Source organism: Aquila chrysaetos, chromosome 1, assembly GCF_900496995.4.
Source record: "Aquila chrysaetos chrysaetos chromosome 1, bAquChr1.4, whole genome shotgun sequence".
Classification (NCBI taxonomy): domain Eukaryota; kingdom Metazoa; phylum Chordata; class Aves; order Accipitriformes; family Accipitridae; genus Aquila; species Aquila chrysaetos.
In genome coordinates, this window is record NC_044004.1 from 41,764,414 (window position 1) to 41,785,157 (window position 20,744).

General features: G+C 38.7%; 1 protein-coding gene across 1 annotated transcript in view; it reads right to left on the reverse strand.

Annotated features, from left to right (window-relative positions):
- The window catches only part of GALNTL6 (polypeptide N-acetylgalactosaminyltransferase like 6), a 512,064-nt gene that overhangs the window by 73,403 nt on the left and 417,917 nt on the right, over positions 1 to 20,744 (reverse strand). Inside the window, exon 6 of the mRNA XM_030018205.2 lies at positions 16,235 to 16,418. Within this exon, the coding sequence (XP_029874065.1) occupies positions 16,235 to 16,418 (184 nt within the window). The remainder of the gene's footprint in view (positions 1 to 16,234; positions 16,419 to 20,744) is intronic.

Here is a 20,744-nt window from a genome sequence, read left to right on the forward strand (position 1 = left end):
CTCCTGCAGGTAACTAATATGGACAGATGGCTAATTTGGCTTTAAGCCTGTCCTCCAGGATGTTCTACTCAGTAATCAAGCTTACTTCTGATAATGATAAAACATAACAATTCTAACACAACATTTGGTTTTATACCAGCATTTCTGATTATTCTCATTTTTTTTCCGTAATATTAACATTTGCATTCAGAAATCTCAAAATCAGAGCATTTTCCTTGTTGAAATCAGCTTCTTTTTAGGCCTATAAAATACTTGTGCACATTTTTCTCCGAGTGTCTTTGTCATTCAAAATTACTCCATTAATAATATTTTGAAATTTATCTTCATGGATCAAAAGCTCCATATTCTGAGCTGTACTGGTTGTGACCAGTCAACTGAGTCACCTGGTACGATACTGCTGTCTCTCCTTGCTTCAGTGTAAATATACGGCTGCCCATTTGCTTTCCAATAAGGCCTGTACACAGAAGCTGAAATATAATTTCCATGTGTTTTGAGATAATAAAGCTATGTATGCAACAACTGAAGACAAACTGAAAGGAGCTGTAGCTGACATTAAATATAGGTGGACTTTATTTTTGTGTTATTTTCTTAAAGGTATACACGTGACAGCTAAATGTCCAAAAATATTTTAGGAAATGCTTGATTTTTTTTTTCAATTTCTGCCAAAAACTGAATTAACTATTTAATTTAAATTAGTTAAATTATAAAGAAAGTTAACAGCTGGAGAAAATGGGGGAAGAAGGCCTAAGATGTGGCAGCAAAATTTGGCCTCAACAGTCCTCTGTGGACACTTCTGTTTGACTTTAACACTTCAGCACCGTAGTGTATTGAGTTCAGTATGAGAGAGTTTATAGACAATTGGATGGCTGACAAATTCTTCATAAATTCAAATGCTGATAGCTACAAAAAGCCTCTGCACTACCAGTGACATCCAGCAATAAGAAAGAGCACAGCCCTTTAAGTCCCATGTTCCAGTGGGAAAGTGCTATTTCCTTCCACAAGACCTCAGGTGTAATAATGATTCAAAATACCAAAATGATCCAAATCCAGAATGTCTAATTATTTTGTCAAGACACGGAGGAGATATTTGTGATAATTACACTGAATTTTGCTCTGTTCCTAGCTTTGCCACATGCCTCTCCAGTAAGTCACTTGTTCTGTACTTCATCTATTAAATTCAATATTAATATCTTTCTATTTCAGTGGGATGCTTCGATAACACATTCACGAAAGCTTGTGATAGAAACAAAAGCTTTTAAGAAAGATCTTTAAAAGCTCCTAGTGAAAGGTCAAAGAAACAAAAAGTAATTTCTTTTCATTAAGTGCTCATGGAATTAACAAAATACTTTTCTCGTTTCATTTCTTAAAAATTTGTTTCAATCCCAAGAAGAAATGTGTCCACTGTCTTTCAGAGACTGTCAAGGGTTCATTTTAGCCAGCGGCCATCTGACACAAATATCTGTGTTCCAAAGGAAAAATCAAAGTGGGTTCACTTGGTACTGACCAAGGGACCACCAGCAAAGCCTATTTCTCCCATATACATCAGTCATGGCAAAGACAGAGGTTATGTATTCTGCATACCTGATAGTACATTTTGCCATAGATTAGAGATGCATGATGGTTGCCAAGAAGAGCAATGCTTTTTAAGCTAAACCAGCCTATTCATATTGAAAGGAAACCAACTGGGAATACTCTGACTTACCATGAGACAAATATTAAAGCACGTAGGTACCTAATCAAAAGCTTACCAAGCTCCCAATCCTGAAATGTCACTCCTCTTTTTTTAGCAAAACATAGCTCCAGCACTAAAAGCAGTAGATCAAACACTAGCTAAGTAGTCTCATTGTTATCTTGGTGAGAACTCAATTAATTTCAATTTCCAAAAAGGGTGAGGCATGGAAAAAGACCAACCAAAACATTTAACACATGGAGAAAGGGACTGTCCTTCCATTTCTCTTAACAGTGAGATGGATGTAGGATAGATCACATTTCAGCATTAGTTTAGATCTATCTGTTTTTAGATATCTTGAGTGGTTTAACTTTTGCTGTTTTATACAATAGGAGTTTTTTTATTAACTTGACTGAGACCAGGATATCTTTTCCAGAGTTTCCCAGCCCTGCCTTGCAGGTTCCTGTGAACTATAGTTGGTATTTTAAACTGCTATTCAAGTATTCACAAAGCAATGAATATATAATTGGGACATTTCTTTTTTCCTGTTTTTAACCATTGCTTAGCTAATTATGCTCCAGAGACACTATCTGACTTAGCAGCAGCAATGCTGAATAATTCAAAAATATGGAATATCAAATGTGCAGAAAGGAAAGCTGTCATGAAAATCCCCAGGGGTCTGTTTTAGCTAACAAATCTGACAGCACATCAGTTACCAGCCCTGCCTCTGGCACTGCGATGAGCTACTACTGCTCCAGCTACTGTCATCATCTACAGATTTTTTGAGTCCCAACAAGAGAATCTCCAAAGCAGCACATTCTTCAGACTGAAATACCTAACTTTGAAAAATGGATTAAGGACACCAAAGTTTACTTTTTTCCATTATTATCATATCTCTGGAAGGATGTGTATAATGTTAACATTACTCTTACAGGGACAAAACCCAGAGACAGACCCAAAAAAGGCTCAGAAAGGCAGAATTCTCCAAAGTAAATATTAACAGACTCTGACCTTATGGCTAACATCAAGTTTATTTAAACAGATAGCAAATATACAAGACATCAGAAGTCTCAAGGAGTATTTTGAATATCAAAATGCTAGTCATCCCTGTCACACTTCCAGCTGGCAAAATTTACTTACTAAAATCTTGCTCACCGGTCATGTATGCTCATCTATGGTTTTCAGAAGTTTCAGAATAATTAACTGCGATAATTCTTCCCTTAAAAATGTATTGTATTTTCCATGCTATTACACATGCAAATCACAAGAGTTCAGAGTCAAAACAGCTTTTTAACTTAGATCTACATGGATTGTTTCGCCCCTAAACAAGTAGTAGTTGAAATGTAGAGATATTAAATATTAGTTATATCAGGAAGGATCAAATAACTCGAACACTCCTCCTCCCAACATACAGGGCCTACCCAAAATACTTTTCACTTCTGCCTCCAACTTTACGAGAACTATTCCCAGTACCATGCCATCACTATCAACGATGTTGCTGCAAATAAGAAAGTAAGCAAAAAAGCACTGTTAATTTCAGGCTTCATTAGAAATGGAAGTGAAAAAACACCAACACTTATTGAACGAAAATGGACTCAAGTATTGGAAAAGCAACACCAAAGTTCGCAGGCAATCTTTCAAATACATCTCATGTTGCTGCTCTCCCATACATCTTGTGCCCATTACCTCATCAGAACCAAGACTGGATCATTTGAACTGTTGCAAGAATAGCTGTTCTAAGTATCTGAGATACGCAAGGTCAGATAGTTCAGGAATGGATGAAACAAGTATCAGATAAGCTTTGGAAAGGGCAAACGCAACTTTAAGATCTATTAGTAGAGATCTTTCCAGCAGATATAGATCAATAGCACTGCTGAGGATTGCATGCAGTATGATGATGCATACAAATCTGGCCTGCTATTTTCAAAAAAGGAGAAATGAAACTAAACTTAGAGCCGTGCCAGAACAATGAGAGGAATTATGGATCCGGTATTTTAAAAGAAGAGGCTAAAGGAGGCCGCTGAAGTGAAGACTGAAACAGGATGCAATTTCTCATTAGCAACAGACCAGGAGTTATCTGACAGATCAAGTATTTTTAAACAACCTGGCTGCTTGGGTGTGTTCAATGCATTTCCAGAAAGACCAGCATTTTCAGAGATCTGAGGCATCATCTCTGCTGCTGTCAAGTTGCAGGAAGCCCTCTAGTCCTGCTGGTGTCGTGGCTTTATGAGTTGAACTCCACATCTTTCTGTTTCAATTCTGCTCTCGGGGTATTTCGGATTCTCGATTACATCCAGAATGTCACAACATGCAGAAATTTACAAATTAATTTAATAAAGTTTCATAATTAACTTTTGCTAGTTAAGTCAAATGAAACCATTCAAAAATCAGCTATCTTGAGAACTACAGCTATTGTCTCACTATGTAATTAATATTTCTGCTGGTGCCTATTGTTTACAGATACAGAGCAAAGTGCCTTTCAAGCGCCTTTCAGTCATCTTCCACATCTCTGGAAAATTTCTTTTCCAGCTAGGTAATAGCTGTTTTTCCATTCAGGGCACGCTCCTATTTTGAGTTATTTCTGTAACTATTTGAAGAAATTGCTCAGGGCAAAAAAAAATTTAGAAGAAACCTATTTTATTTATCATCTGAATTCTAGCACTGTTTAACATGAACTTCTGTAGAAAAAGATGCTTAATTCCAAGTGGCTCATATGACTTTTCTGTAGCTGCACCTGATGGGGTATCTGATCTAAACTGAGTCTTTGTAAAACTAAGAGTGTGTGTGTGGGAGAGTTACTATTGCTCAGCCCAGGCGTCAGATTTCTAGTTTCACCACACGTTGTACTGTATTTATTCTTTATATGACTACTAAGGAGACTCTGTACTTAATATCCTCACAACAGTTAAGATTTTACCAATGTATCTTTAGTAGGAAGCTTTCAGAAGCCAGCAACTTGCTAATTAAGCAGAAATTAAGTAGAAATGCCAGTCAAAGATTTTCAGGTGCAGGTAGAGAGGACGTGACATCAGCTCTCACAGGTGAATGCCCCATCTTAAAGAACAAGAAAGCAAAATCTTTGGAGAAAATTAAGGTATAAAAGAACACCTCATGCTGTAATTTTGTGTCTATTTATTCTGTGTTCCCCCCTCTCCCTGGGGAAATGAGGAAGAAGTTGTAGTGACTGAAAGACAACAGAAGCACGACAGATTCCATCTGAGGCTGAGAGGACATGATAACCTGACTTGTGAGGAAAAGGAGTAGGGGCCAGCTAAGATTCTGAAATATTTTGTAACCATGAAGGGCCAAGGGCTACACCAAAATAAGTTCCAAGATTGCATGTGCCCTTTTCACAGCTGTTATCACACTGGAAAGTCATCACTGTCTATGATCATCAGCTTTTACAAACAGCATTTCTCTTCCTCTACTGTTACCAATGGATGAAATCTATTCTGAAAGAAATTCTCATTATCAGTTCACTTTGACTTTGAACTTCTTGTTACTAAATTTCAGCCTCTTCTCTTTGCTAACCTCCAAACTGTGATTGGGATTTTTTTGTTTGTTTTTTTCCCCCCCCCCTTTTTTTCTGCTGGACGCCAACACTCATAATCACCCTACAGGTCAGCTGTATGAGTTCTTTGCTACAACAGATTTTCTGTTTCTTTTTTAAAAAATCATTTCCCTAGTGACATCATTTTTGTTATGCTATTAAGCTTTATTGAGTTACATAGGAATAACTTCCTGCAGGTCTACTGTGTACTTGCTCTTGGATGTGCTCCTGCATTCCCACTGAAAGGATCTGTAGGTGGGTTTAAATACTTTTTTTATTCTGATTTAAAAATCTTGTCATATTTTCTATATTAAGACCTAGGCTAATATGCATAGGTCAGCGAGTTTGAAGTCAGTGGCTTCATTATATACGTGGCCAAAGAACTTTGAACAAACTTCCCCTGAAAATCGTGGCTGTAAATTATTTTAATATCATAAGAAAAGCTTTCACAGGCAAAACACTAGGATTTCATTTAAACTAACATTTGAATGGGACTTTGCCCCATCAGCCAGTAGGTGGAGATGTAAGTCCAGTCATTACTGCAGAAAACAGCTATTTGGCAGTCCTTGATACAATTGAAGGTTTGTATAATACAATTTAACCGAGGTTAGATTTCTTAATAAGCATTAGATGAGACAGATGAAATCTGTCTGCAGTTAAGGCCCATCTATCAGCCTTCCTTGCCACAGACATTCTTACCACCTATAGTCAACTGTGCCTGTGGAGCTTAGGAAACTTTCATATTCAACAAACTATTAATAAAAGTAAAAAGGCAAAAACTTAAAGATCAAAAGATGTATTTTCTAATACCTGACCACGTGTTGTCAAGTATTTTAAAAAAACTTGATCAGTATTCTGTTATAACACATTAAAAAAAAAAAAAAAGCAGTATAAAAAAATGTGTAGTTAGTTATCTCAGTTATCCCAATACCCGCATTTTGGCAAGTTTTGAGTCCTTTCATGCCTACAGAAATTATGAGCATGTTATTACCTTCCAGTAGATATATGAATGTTCTTAAAGTATTACCACTTCCATTGAGACAGTCACAATACTCTGTTTTGGGATTAAAAATTTATGAATCTATTACATTATCAGTATAGGAACTCATACTGGAAATTGGTTGCAATAGCAATAATATCTTGTGATTCACAAAAACGCAATTGTATCTCTTAACATCACTCTGCTATAGAATAATAATAATACCCTATTTAGCAGAAATGGAAATGCAAACAATTACAGTAATATAAGATAAAGTGTAAAAATTAAGGCAATATAGTTGGACATTTATAGTAATTTTTTTGTCTTGGTTATGCTGCTTGATTTAAGGTCAAATGAGAACACCCCTGAAATAACAGGGCCCATATGATTTAGCTATATCAACTAATTATTTATATTGTAACTACAACTAACAAAAGACTATTCTTCTTCCCTGAATGCTGGTTGAACAAGTCAGGAACAAACAAAGATTGTGCTTTGAAGAGTTTTGCTGTTTAAACTGTCATTCTGTCAAAAAGAATCACTACAAAATAGGCTAGGCATTAAAACCTACTGCAAAGCAGCAAGCTGGGGACTTGAAACATTTCCTGTGGGCCAAGAACTTGGGAAGTTTGCTCTCTCCTTCAGTGCCTTCTGGGAGTCTCTTCGAAAGCACTACCCTGAGGTCCCCAGACAGCGGTCTGAAAATACTGCTCCAAACGACTTTCTTCCCGCTGTTCACCTTTTCCTCGGGTACTCTGGGAGGTCCTTTGCATGTTTGCAATGCTTTGAAAGGGAAAAATAACGTTACTGTTCTCCCCCTGTGCTCCTGGCTTATCACCATCTCTTCCACTCCTAATTCACTGCATGTCCACGGGTCATTTGTACTCATGGGAAAACAGAGCGGTTATTTGCCCTAGCACAAAAAAGCCAGGGAGGTTCTGCAGAATCAGCTAAACTTTCTGCGGGAGGACCAGGAGAGCGGTGGGAGCGGGGTCTCCTCTCTCCTTGCAGGCACCTCTTTCTCCGTAGGGGGCAAATGGACTTGTGTAATTTAATGCCTACAGCTCCTCTCCGGCACTGAAAATAACACTGACACACCAACCGAACAACAGAAAATATCAGAGGGGTTGATTTTCCAAATAATTCACTTGAAGAGATAGTTGTATGCTGTTTTCCCCCAAAGAAAATAGGTATTTTCAGAAATGAGCAAAGCTGATATATGAATCTCGTTCCCTAATAAAGGATACTGTCTTGGCAGTTTATGGAACATGTCAACTGTGTTGAGCCTCATTCGTTCCTGGTCTCTCAAAAGATATGCATTGCATTTTATAAATAAACTAACACAGCAAAATTTGGAGTGTTTATCATAATTTTCACCTCACAGGTTGCTGGAGACATTTGCCTTTGCCTCTTGACAAAACTTGTCTTCCAGCTAGAATAACGATATTTTGGTTACTTACATGAAAAGAAAACAGATGCCAGTGTGCCTGGGGATAATTCAGAAAGTGATCCTGCATGTCTTATTTCTAAGGTCCTCATCACATCAATACCTATACTGAACTCTCCTAATATTTTAAACAAAATTTGTATTAACTCTCTTTTTCTCACTCAAGTCTTAGATAAAAGATCTGATTCACAGATAACTGTCAGGATTAACAACTACAGAAATATGGAAGAGATATAATGACTGTCAGAGAGATGCAAAAACTGCTGATAGACATACTAAGAAGCAATCACCTATAACCCAACATCAAAATGGAAATTGTCTTGAGACAGTATCTGCAAACATTGCCCTGCATCTGATTCAGTTCAGTGTTGCATTAAAAACCTGCATGGTGCAATCCAGCAACCCTACTCCATGGAGCTTTAAATAGGGCTTTGTGCATAACTGTATCATCTTGGAGCATGTGCCCATGAGGTCCTAGATCTTGGTCTCAGGTCTGGAAAGCGACCTGAAGAGCCAGCTGCCATTGTGCTGTAAATCTGATGCCTTCTAGAGCATGTGGAGGAAGTCTTGTGTACCTTTTTATAAAGGTTTGCTCAGCAGGAAGCAAGGCTTCCAAATCTGACAAATTTTCCAGGGCCACAGAAGTGGTACATGCTGCATTTTTGGCTGAGAAAACAGAGGCACCACTGGATGTATTGTTGGAAAGCCAGAGACTTTGCATATCCTGATTTCTGGCATGGACGAAACAGACATTCTCACAATCAGGATTTAGAAGTGTTTGCCATTTGCATGAACCTCAAATACAGCTCAAATAACATTGCAATAGGATGTAAAAATTGGAGGTTTAATCAGAGTTCAAAAATCCTAGCAAATTGGAGAAGTGAAGTAAACAAAGGCAAAAAAGATAAAATTCAAAATGTTCAGCTACAATGTATCACACTGATCTAGGGATAATGAAGACAGATCACCTTTTTGGGCATGGCACTGCAAACAGATAGGAAGACAAATGCCTTGCCTTCAGCCATGTAAAATCTGAATTACAAGAGGAGGATGATGAACACTTGGCTAGACACCAGTTCTGCAGAAAATGATGTGGAGGTTACACCGCAGCACAAGCCTGGCATGAATCAACAACATCAAGGAACTATAAACAGGAACATAGCCTCCGAGATGAGCAAAGTCACACACCTATTCTACTAGGCAATGATAAGGCTTTGGCTAGTGCAGTATCTGCTCTCAGTATGGAAAAAGTTCAGAGGAGAGCAAAGATAATAATCAGACATCTAGAAAACATGACTTATTAAGAGAGACTGAAAAAATAAGATAATTTACTTGAAAATGAACAGTGAACTGATCTCACATGAGCCCTCAAGTGCTTAAAAGGTCTTCTCCCAGTGTACATGACAAACTATAAAGGGGCTAAATCTGTGGCTAGAAAGTTTCCGATTAGATATTATAAGAATAGTACTAAAATACTGGCTATATGCAAATTTCTTCCCAGCCCCTTCTTTTCATGCTTCCAGCACACACTGCATTGGCAGCTTAATTTTTTCAGACTGGAAGCCAGAAAAATCTGTTCACCTCAGGGCTAAGGGGGTCCTATGCCAAGACAGCTGAACAGTCAAAATTATTCTATATAAACAAAAAATCAGAAGGTATATATCGGCATGTGAAGATGCTTCCATGCCATGCTTAGTTGATCGCTGCCTCTGAAAAAAGAACCAGGGGCATTGGAGGGGAAAGGAAAAAAAAACATTGTGATACTGTGGAGTATCTGGCAGACCCTAAAGAGTATTAGTAAACTTGAGCCAACGAGCATGTATGGAACTTGCATCAATGTACAGATTTGGAAGTAGTTTGGCACAGAGGGGTCTAACAAAATTAGTTGTTTTAGTCTTTGTTCTTTCTTCTCTTGGAAGCAACTGTAGCACTAGATTGAGGCTTTAGATAGCAATAGGTCATTCTTTAAAAAACCACAACAACAAACAAACAGAAATGGAAGTGGATGTAGAGATCACTTCCAACTTCATGCTGGTAAACACTATAAAATGTAAGAGAAGGGTGTTGGTTTTCTGTTTCTTAGTACCAATAGGTGTCACCAAATTCTGCAGAAAAGTTCTAGAGAAAACAGCTTAAAAATATACAATTAAAAATAGAAATAATTATTTCTTTTTCTTCATGGAAAACTGTTCAGATATGATTTAAAATTCTGAAAGCCAAGTCATCTGTGTATCAATAGCATGTTGATAGTGTTAAATAGCTCACCTGTATGCATCGAGCAACATATCTCTGTCTTCATCTTGGCCACCATCCCAGTCTCTTTTATGTAAAGAAATATTAAATTCATGTCCAGAAAAGACTTAGTTTTCTAATTACTGGTAGTTTTGGTGACCCACTCTATGAATCTGCCCCAGCATATGGGCATATAGACTGTCAAACTCTAAAGTTAATACTTGTGTGAAGTAGCAGGCTAACACAGCCCTAGAAACAGTACATTCAAGATGTTTACATTTTTATGCTAACCATGAAGCTCCAAGTGTGAAAGAAAATTGGAAATATGAGTTTCCACAGACACAGAAAAAACATAGCTATTTTGGCACTGCAGCATCAAGGCATTATGAACAAAATCAGTTCCCTTTTGTCTTGGGAGGCACAAGCCACTAGGAACATTCAAGTGAGAAGTTGTGTATCAAGCCTGAATCTACCCAATTCAGCTAGTACTGAATTCAGTACTTGACTAATTCCTTGAGTGACTCTTGTGTGGTTATAAAAATTATACCAGCAGCAGCTTTTTATCCTTGATGGTTTTGGTCTTTTTTTTATTCTGACAGGTTACACTCTGTAGAGTTACCTCTTCTGAACTGGCCTTCAGAGCAAATGTACTGGCTGTACAGAACCTCTACACTGAAATCCCACCAAAGGCAGGGGAAAATGATTGAATATGCATATCTTCACTCATAAATGGTGTGTCAGTGTCAGCATTTTTCATCGAAAAAAATCTTGAGATTTTCATGGGGCCATGGGTGGATGGCAGTTTGTAAAAGCTATTGTTATCTCGACTAACAGTCTTCTACAGACCACAGCTTGTTGAAACAATAAATCAGGATCTTAAATTACACAAACTCATACTGGTTGGAGACTGCTTCTCTGTAGAATAATGCCTTTTCATCAAACATTCCTGTAGCACAGTTCAAAACAGTAGATTATACTCGGGCTTTAAAAAAATAGATGATTGTTTCTGGTTGTGAGAGGTTTTATGAATATGTTTATAGGCAGAAATCGGCCATAAAAGACACACACTATAAAGCACTGGGAGCTATAGAACAGAAATCATTGTCCAAAGCACTTTCTAAACTTCAGAAAATGATCACAAAATTGTAAAAGTACTTGTCAGATTTGAAATGCAGTCTTAGCAAAGACTTTCTTTGCACCAGCATGTTGTAAAAAGTATATATAAATACTGAAAGTAAGGAGCTGCAGAAAGTATTTCTGAGAGTATGTCAAATTCAAATAAAAGAGCATGCTGACAACAGCTTGCATAATAATAATATGGTTTTAGATATGCAATTAAACAGAAAGTGCCAAGTAATCTTCCAATCTAACACACAACTGGCTATATTAAGGTCATACACTACATCCAAGGTTGAGAGTCTGTGACGCAAGGGAAGAGAAAAATGTACTTATCACCTAATTTCAACCCTTCAGCATGTCCAAAATTTTACCAAAAAGTACATCCATAAACCGTAAGTGGCCCCTGTTACTGTGAGAACTCAATCCTATAACCTTTGCTAGACTCATACCCAAAGCAGGCTTGCGATGGTGGAGTGATTAAATTTCTATTTTATAAATAGGAAGCTGAGTACAGGAACTAAAATGCCTTGTCAGAGGTTACAAAGTTGCTTCTACTTCCTTGGCTAGCCCAGTATTTGCCAAACTATCATTCTGGTCCTTTGCTAGAATTACATGATTCTTCAGCTTTGTCACCCTTCAGGGAGGTCTGGAGATGACAGCTCTACATCAGAAGGCAAACAAGGAACTCTTGGAGAGTAAGGAGCGGTCATATACCAAAAAACTACTAACTTTCCCAGATGGGTGCTAGAAGTCTTGGCATCCAGTAAGTAGCACAACACTTCTCTCATTGGTTAGGATTTCCATCTTGAGTTGCAATTCAACAGCAGTGCTGTTAGGTCTCACCTGCACCTTTCCCTCCCTCTGCATCATAAAGTTACACCACCATAAAACTGCTCCGAGGACCTGTGCAGCCCTTTCCTACCCTAGTGGATCTGTGCCATATTAATCATCTCAATTAGTTTGTGTTTTTTCCAAATAGTTTTTTGAGTTGTATTGTTGATGTTTTCTTGTCATGAATGGACACTGATGCCCGTTTTCAGATTGGGCATGTGATAACATGAATTGATGTAATGTAAGTGCTGCCAGGAAATAAAGAGCAGTCATCCCCAGCAGGCTTGAGCATATCAAACCTCTGCTTTAAACTTCCACAGAGCTTTTAGCCCAGGCAGGCTATTAAATCATACAAACTGACAGGCTGTATATCGCAGTCCATTATAGTAACAATGTTACCCTCTTAGTTTAAGTGGCAATCGCCTGGGTTAGGAAAACTCCTCCAGAGACTAGAGTGCTTGCACCACAGAAAGAAACAGTCACACAAGAGCACGCTCTTAATGTCCCAAACCCGTATGTCCCGTAAGGGCATGCTCCCAAACCTCTGCCCTGACAGAGAAACAAACCAGCGAGAGATAATAAGCCAAGGTGAACCTTCCCACAAAGGATGTAAACATCTCTGGTCCTCCCTGCTTATGGACTAGAAGAAAATTTCCCAAGTCATCTCAAATTCTGCTGAATGATCATTGACCCTGGGATCAAGACAGTGAGCACCAACGTGACATGATGACAATTTCATGATTGTCTGACAATTTCCTACAACAGATCAGAACACTGATTTGCTCTATGTCATTTACACAACCCCGAATGCATCAGAGGAAAACATCCCCCTTTGGAATATACTGGGGTAGTTGTACATGAATTGCAAGAGAAAAATCACTAGAGCCAACTGTGATGAGCTGCAAGTGTGACAGATAAGTTGAATGCAATATAAAAATTCTCTTGTTTCTGTGGCACATGAGAAAGGGAAATAAACAAGGAGTTCACAGATTTAGTCTCTGGATGGGAAGGCAACATTATTAGGGGTGAAGTCTGATTTCCATACCTCTAAGGATTCAATGTATCCTGAAAACCAGCAACACCGATCTTTCAGAAAAATAGCTAATCTTAAAGGCTAAATGAGATCCACTTATAGAATACTTGTTAGAATTTCCTAAACACTACAATGAGCATAGAGCAATATCAAATAATTCACATAGGAGCTTTGGTTGAAAATACATTTTATATGGCTACAGTTTGGTTCAGTGAAACCTACGGGAAACTTGGTATGGCCAGTGAAAACTACATGTGAACCAAAACGATATATTTTGTAGATGAATGCAACCTGATCCAAATGCAGTTATAAATTTGTCATGTGACTCCCAGGTTGGTGCTAGTACATCATCTGTACCTGAATTTGACACTGGGCAGGCTGGAAGCTTCTGAGAGTGTTATACAGTCCTATAGTCATAGACATCAAACCAAATCTTGGTGTAAAGCTACTTGTAGCCAACAACTGCAGAAGGCCTGAGAATGGGTGTAGGTGTACATCAGGAAAAGCTGAGATTTGGAATGAAGCTCCAAGTTCTGTCACAGTGACGGGTGGAGATGCTGCCTGAGCGGCACCACAGGTGTATGGACAATAAACCATGCTCATGCTCACACCACAAATGGATGAGAATGTCTAGATTCTTCACAAGAGGGATTTTGAACTGAAAGGCTATGTCCAGATAGACTGCATTCAACAGGAGAGTACCTGTCAAACACCGACCATAGTGGAGTACAGCTTAAAAAAAAAAAAAAAGTGGGGAAAAATTAATTCCAGATAGACTAGCTCAGCTGGCATTGGAGCTCAGTAAGTTCCATGCTACTGTCACACCAAGAGCCTACCTGACAACACTTCAGTTTGTTGTGGCAAGAGCAAACACTCTGCTGATGTCTGCTGCAGCAGTATTTTGATCATGTGCAGATGGAAAGCAAACGTATCATTCAGATAATACAATGACTGCTCTTAGGTCTTCTGTAGTTTGATCTGGTTTTATGTACATTATTTCTAGGCTGATGCAACCTTTTCTGCTTAACACACATACTGAGTTGGCATTTTAAGTGAGGGAAAAAACTCATCAGCGCAATTTTTGGATCACATACCCATTATTCACTGGTGTTTTACTAAAAACGCTAGCAATTTTCCAGTTCATTAAGGATCAGCTCAGATCTGATGCTGCTGGCAAGAAATAAAGCTATTAGGATACCAATAGTAAAATATTTAACCTAAATAAAAAAAAAAAACCCTACTGCTTACAAAATAGTAACATAATAATCACTGTGCTAGCTGAAGCCATTTCTAGTTTTAGTGTATATGCACCTAAAGGAAAACTGTTCTGTCTCTTTAATTCTGTAGAAGCTGTCTTGGTCAATGAAGTTACCGATACCTAAATTGGTCTGTAACGTTTACCGTACTCGTTGTAAGCAAGGTATTAAAAGCTCAAGGTGCCAACAGAGAAGGCCCTATGAGAAAAGCAGTATTGACTTTGAATTAAAAAAGAATTCCTCCCCTAAGCAAAATTCATACTGATTATTTAAAGCACTTCTATACCCTCACCATTCTAGGCAGAGGGTACTTTCGAGCAAAGATACTGTCCTAGCTCAGCCAGCCTTCAATCGCTCTGATGTGGATCCTGTGATGGGAAGGAAGACTCACTGATCTGTATAAGAACTGGGAAGCCTTTCCACCCTTCTGGGAGACGACTACTCAGATGACAAGAGATTTATAGGTTGCGTTGTCCTATATGTTGTTTCTTGCGAATCTGTGTGTCTTATGAATGCAGGCAGGGCAAGGTGGGTATCAACTGCTGCCATGCTGATTGTAACAACAGTTCATGCAAAATCACATCTGTTCTGTACTGCACAAAAGTCTCATCTCTTCTAGAAAGTTTCCTATGAGTGTCCCCTCTTCAGGCCTCTTGTCTTCGAGAGATGCATACTACAAACTGAATGTGTGAAAAGGCTGATAAGCAACCCTGTAGCTATGCTGGCAATATAGAAGTTTTACGTATACACAAACTTTGAATGCTGAATCAAATTATATGATGTGCTAGGTAACTTTCAGTAAGTGGCAAGAAATTACATCTGCTTAGAGGACCAGGAAGACTTGTGGAAGAGCAATGGAGGCTCTAGGAGCTCCGGAGAGTTATGTGATTGCAATAGCTGCATCTATGTTGTGGAGTGGTCACACTGGCAGCTGATGGAAAGTACTTCATCAGCACTTACACCAATGCAAGATGAAGACTGATGGGCCTAGATGGAGGTAAGTAAAAAGGAACAAGCAGAATAATGAAAATAAGCCCACTGAGTCCTACTTCTCCCTATACAGAGCTGGTCATTCCTTGGATATAAGGGTCAATTTCTGCATTAATCAGATCCATTACTTCAAAATAGCACAGAGTCTAGGCCAGAGACACAGGTTTTCTGTTGCTATTGTTTCCAGGTTTTGTTTTGGGGTGGGGAAAATGCTGAGTTTTTAAACTGCCTAAACCTGCAGCATGGAGTTTCAGCCAGGGCTACCGACGGCATCAGAGCCAGTCCTGCTGCCAGACCTGCTGGGATGCGTGCTGTGCGAGGGACCTGGAGAATTTGCCACATTGAACCACGTCTGTCTGTCTGTCTGTCAGCTCACTGCTGATGCGGATTAATCCTAGCTGATCCTTACATGAGAGAAGGAAGAAGGAAGACAGAAAAAGGAAGACGGAAAAAGGAAGACGGAAAAAGGAAGACGGAAAAAGGAAGACGGAAAAAGGAGGCTCTACCTTTGTGAAAAGTAAAAGATCATTGCTGTGAATGAGCTGATCTATACAACACTGGGATTGGAGGCTAGCTTATAAAAAATTATTTACAAATCAGCTTGACACTGTTCAGGTTTGACAGCCCTGTGTTTAAGTTACAGCAATACATATACAGTAGCAATATCACCAATCATAAACAAAGCATCTGCTGGCAGAATGTGGGCTTGGCTATTGATGCATGTATTGCATCAATCTCCAGCAAAGAAAACATTACACTGAAGGCTGTTCAGGAAGTGCTCTGTGGAATAAACAGAATAACTGTAGTCACATTCACTCCTTGTCCAATGTCAATACTTTCTCTTAACTACAAGTATGTGCCTGTTTCTTTTATGTACAACCACTGGGCCAGAAAAGATGGGGAAGGTTTGTGTTTCCAGGCGCAGCTTGTGAATTCTGCAACTTGTTGCCCTGATCTTTTTCCTAGTTTTGAGGTTTTATCAACCTGTATAGAAGCAGTTTGTTTCTACTACCTTTCATTAGTACGAAGTGGCCTACATGGAAATTTCTGGGCTTGGATTCTTCTGCTACAGTTACCTTCTTTGCTTGTTCTGCTTCATGTTCCACTCTCCCCTTTATTGCTACTTACTCAAAGGGGTCGCTGGGATCAGCTCTCTGGAGCTCTGGAGGAATCGGTATTCTTTTGTAGTACATTTCCCAGTCAAAAGCTCCTCGCATGGCATCCCCCGCCTGTGCCTCGTAGCCAAAGTGATTGTGGTCAATGACATCGATCATAGGACACACGATGGTTTTGTGGTTTAGTGCAATCTGGTCTGAAAAATGAAAGTAGAAAATAGGAAACTGCATGTCTAGTCAAGCCATCTATCATATTACTGCAAAGTGAATCCCACAGGTTTTCTGATGTTTGAAGATTGCTTGCTTTGTTCCCTATGGCCCCCAAATAATTTCATTTTTCAAATCTGTATCAAACCTTTATCTAAAGTGGACTTAATGCAGTTGGGCAATGATTAGAAGCATTTGCAGTTCTTTAAAGGGAGGCATATCCCTGTGAGATCCACAGGAGTCCAGTCATCTGTATCTCTGTCACTTTGCTACTCTGAGCTGTCCCCAATCTGTCAGTTACAGAACAAGCCAGCAAGCAAAATGTAAAAATACACCTTCAGCTGTGGGGATTGTGTATGGCAAGCTCCCACGAGAGAGATTTGTGGTCCTAAATGTGAATCAGCCCTTGCAACCATTCAGCTACTGTTCCTGCGGCTCTAGTGTCTCTAGCTTTGAGACTAAATGCTACAAATTAAAGGCAAACTCCAACATGAAGAACAAAACAGGGGTTGTGTCCTTTTTTTGTACCGATCTTTGAGATATAAAGAAGACCCCATGGTATTATTCTTACTCACCTGTTTTCTAAAGAAAGGAGTTTCTTTTTGCTCTTTTAAAAAAAATTAGATCTGTGAGGCTAAATCAAATTCCTATCTCTAGTATAAGGGCAGGGTAGGCCTGAGTCTGCTTTGGTGAATCCTATTGCTTAATCCCATAGAGCTCCTCATAAAATAAAGGAAAGTAAAGAAGATATTCCAACTGCAAGAACTAGGCAGAAGAATAAATGGTTTGAAATGAGGAAGTACAGGGAAAATTTGTAGCTGCATTGGCATGAAAGAACAGTAAAATACCTATGAACCCTTGAAAAAACAAAATCTCAAAATTCTAAGTATAATAAAGCTTTTTCTCTGAATAGTAGCCTAGATTCTTTACAAAATGTAATATATTGTAGGGCCTATGTGGAAAACTTCTTTTTTAATAAGGATTAGATTTCACTGGTGCTTGATAATACCCTAAAAAAAATCAGAGGGATGAGTGTGGAATGAACACTTAGATAGGAAGGCAGGTAATGCTGGTGTAATGATTAATAATACAGATTCTGCTTCCTTGCTTCTAAAGGATTGAAATGAAGAAAAAAAAGATTATTTTAGCAAAACACCTGTAGTTTTCATATTTATTCTCAGTTGTTGTTTAGAGACTGCCCAAATGGGGGAACAATGCTGACGGACCACTAGTGAGAAATTACTGTGCCTGGAAGTTCAGCAGGTTTTTACATCCTTGTCCTTTAATAGTGAAATAAATTTAAAGCACAGGCTCTCACAAATTTCTAGGAAACTAATCTCAGACATAATGGCTGCATTACTGTTGCTATTGCCAAATATGATTACATTCACTGGTATACTGTGTACTGTTATCTGTAATCATTATGTAAAGTCATTTTTATATAATCTCTTTCCTGTGATGGTCCTGCTAATAGTTATAGGGCTTATAATAATCTGTCTCTGATCCCCCTCTTCTAAACTGATTGGAGGAGAGAAACTAAATGGAATTGATTTGGCTGGAGCAGGTCAAAGGTAGACTCATAATATATTAGCATCCTTCTACTGATCTTTAAAAGCCACTGCCTTTAAATAGACTAAAGGATTGGAAATCTCCAAGTCACATGCAGAGATAACCGGGGAGAAAATTATTAGAACATGCTCAAACTCAATCCCAGTCTTCATTTCTGCAACTCCACAAGAACTTTGCAAGTAAGATGATGCTTACCTGCCTGTTCTTGTGTGTTTCTGCAGAACTTACTTCTCAGCCCCCAAAACGTTTTAGAGATGATGAGGAATGACAGGAAGATCTTGACTTTTGAAGAAACCAGGGTGTTTGTAGTTGTGCACGCCAAAAGGCAGAGTAATCAAACTTGCAGCCTCAATGTTTCTCTCAGTATGCCTAAAATAATGAATTCTGCATACATACTTCTTAGGCTTAAATGTAGCCTCAATATCAATTTGGGAAACAGAAAAAAGGGCTGTAAGGCTAGCTTACATTTTGCAAGAGTGGTAGTATCATAGCTTTACAGATGTGAACATGCTGCTACCTTTGCCAGCCACTGCTCTTTATCCCACCTGCTCCTAACGCAAGGCACTGAAAGCCACAGCTGAAATGCTTTACAGTTTCTTTTCCATCACCTTTACTCATCATCCTCTCAAATTCCTATTGGTCTGAAAATTTCCATGCATTATTTCAATGCATATATGCTGCAGATAAAGGGAAGAACAGACACATAAGCATCATCCTACATGTAAAAATCTTGCAGATTTGAGGGAACAAGAGGGAACTTTTTAGAGCTTTCTCCCTAGCAATTTTAAGCAATATATACATACATATTTGAATTCAGCACTTTTAGTATCAAGCAGAGTGTGCGTATGTGGCAATAAACAGAAGTTTGCAATACTGCGTAAGTCACTATCTCAAAAATGTAGCTTTTATCTTTATGAGAAAGATGCACCCCTTTAATTTCAAGTGCTTGTTTCAATTTGGCCTGGTTAAAGTAACAATGCCACATTGCAAATACTCTTATTTTCCTACTTAAATATGTGATTACAGATGGTGACAACATTTGAGCGGCTCAGCAAATTATCTCTTGTTATCCGAGTTGTCATAAGTACTTGTACTCTCTGTCTCCCCACTGGCAAGTAATGCATCATACAAACGTTGTGGAGATGAACAGCTATAGCTAGCAGGTGTCTTGATAACTTGCTAAGCATGATCTAATCATGATATAGTTTTCAGTCTTGGTCAGGAAAAAAATCTGTTTTGACAAACCTAGTTCCAGTAGCCTATGGCACTACTGATCTATTGTCCACCTCCCCTCTTACTGCTCCCACAGCAACATCAGCAGAAGGAAAGATGTGCCTGCATTTTTCAGCTGGTTTGCCACTCAGTTTCTTACCTGCAATAACCATGACTTCACACTACACTAGACTCTCAACTACAGCAGCTGGAGCCCAAGTCACATCTTTCCTTCTGCTGACTTTATACTACTGAGGAGTGATAACAAACAGCTGTGTGTGCCAACATTTTTACATCACTACAGCTGCCTGCTCTGTGAACATCAGGCAAAACTCTCTGAGATCTCAGAGTGGCTTATCTCAGTTTAGAAACCCATTTAAGCTAAAGAAATAAACTAAATAAAGCTTAAAGAAAATAAAGAAAAGCCATTTTGCACCTGTTTTTAAGAAAGCAAAACAAAGGACTGTAACTGAAAACAACTGCAGCTCAGCTCCTCAAAGCTATTTAGATACCTAACAAGTACTGAAATAACTCAGTCTTCCTTTGGTCTAAAAACTGATAGTCAACTCTGAAAATAGAAGTTAGATACCTAAATAACTTTGAGAACTGTCTTTATGTGATTGCTCTTGGTTTCCTCACCACCTCCCTGTCCTCTAACTTTCAAGGTCTCATTTTGAACAAAACCTGGTTTAGACCAGTGGAAACCGCTGCCCTTCTCAGCAAAGACTGGCAGTCTTCACTCCAGAGCAGGGCTGAATGACTTTTCACTACACATGGAAGATACAATCAGAACTAAAATAGGGCAGCTTCAGAGCAGTAAATACCCAGTATATCCTCTGTTGTGGTTTCCTTGAATGACATTCAGTCACAGGCAGTGCTGAGTGAATCACAAGATAGATCTTTAGATAAACACTTGCAAAAATACATTAACTTTACTCTTATTAGTAGCCAGGTGTCATCTGATTTCAGTATAGTAAATATTTGCCACCTAATGGTTATGAGAAAGTTCTCTCATCCCTTTAGGAAAACAGGGCACAGGGCATCCTTAAATATACTAGCTATGTGTTCATTCTGTATTTGTCCTTTTTCAGGCAATGCTCTACTTTCTCTTTCAAAATAAAGCCTATTGATTCTGCGCTCCAGTATTCCTCAAGATTAATTTCTAGATCCTCTGGCTAGTTAGCTATGCATATTTCTACTCTATGTGGAAAGAAAAAGATTTTATTCCACTTAAGAACTAAGGAGAACTGGGACTTGGTCCCTGATGAAGCTTCTCTCATCTTTCCAGTTTTCTGGCTTGAGGTTGAGGGTTGTGATCATCAGTTCAATACCCAACCGCAACCTAAGTGCAGTTATGAATCCTCTGTGACCATTCTGTTTATTTTTCAGTTTTTATAGGGTGAAACCCAGCTAGATGTACCTTCATTTCAGACAAGAAAGCAAGAAAAGGAACCATTTTTGCAACTTGCAATTTTCCCATGTCTAAGTTAGCAAAATAGAAGGGCCATGTCTCATCTGCAGTAACTTAGCAAAAG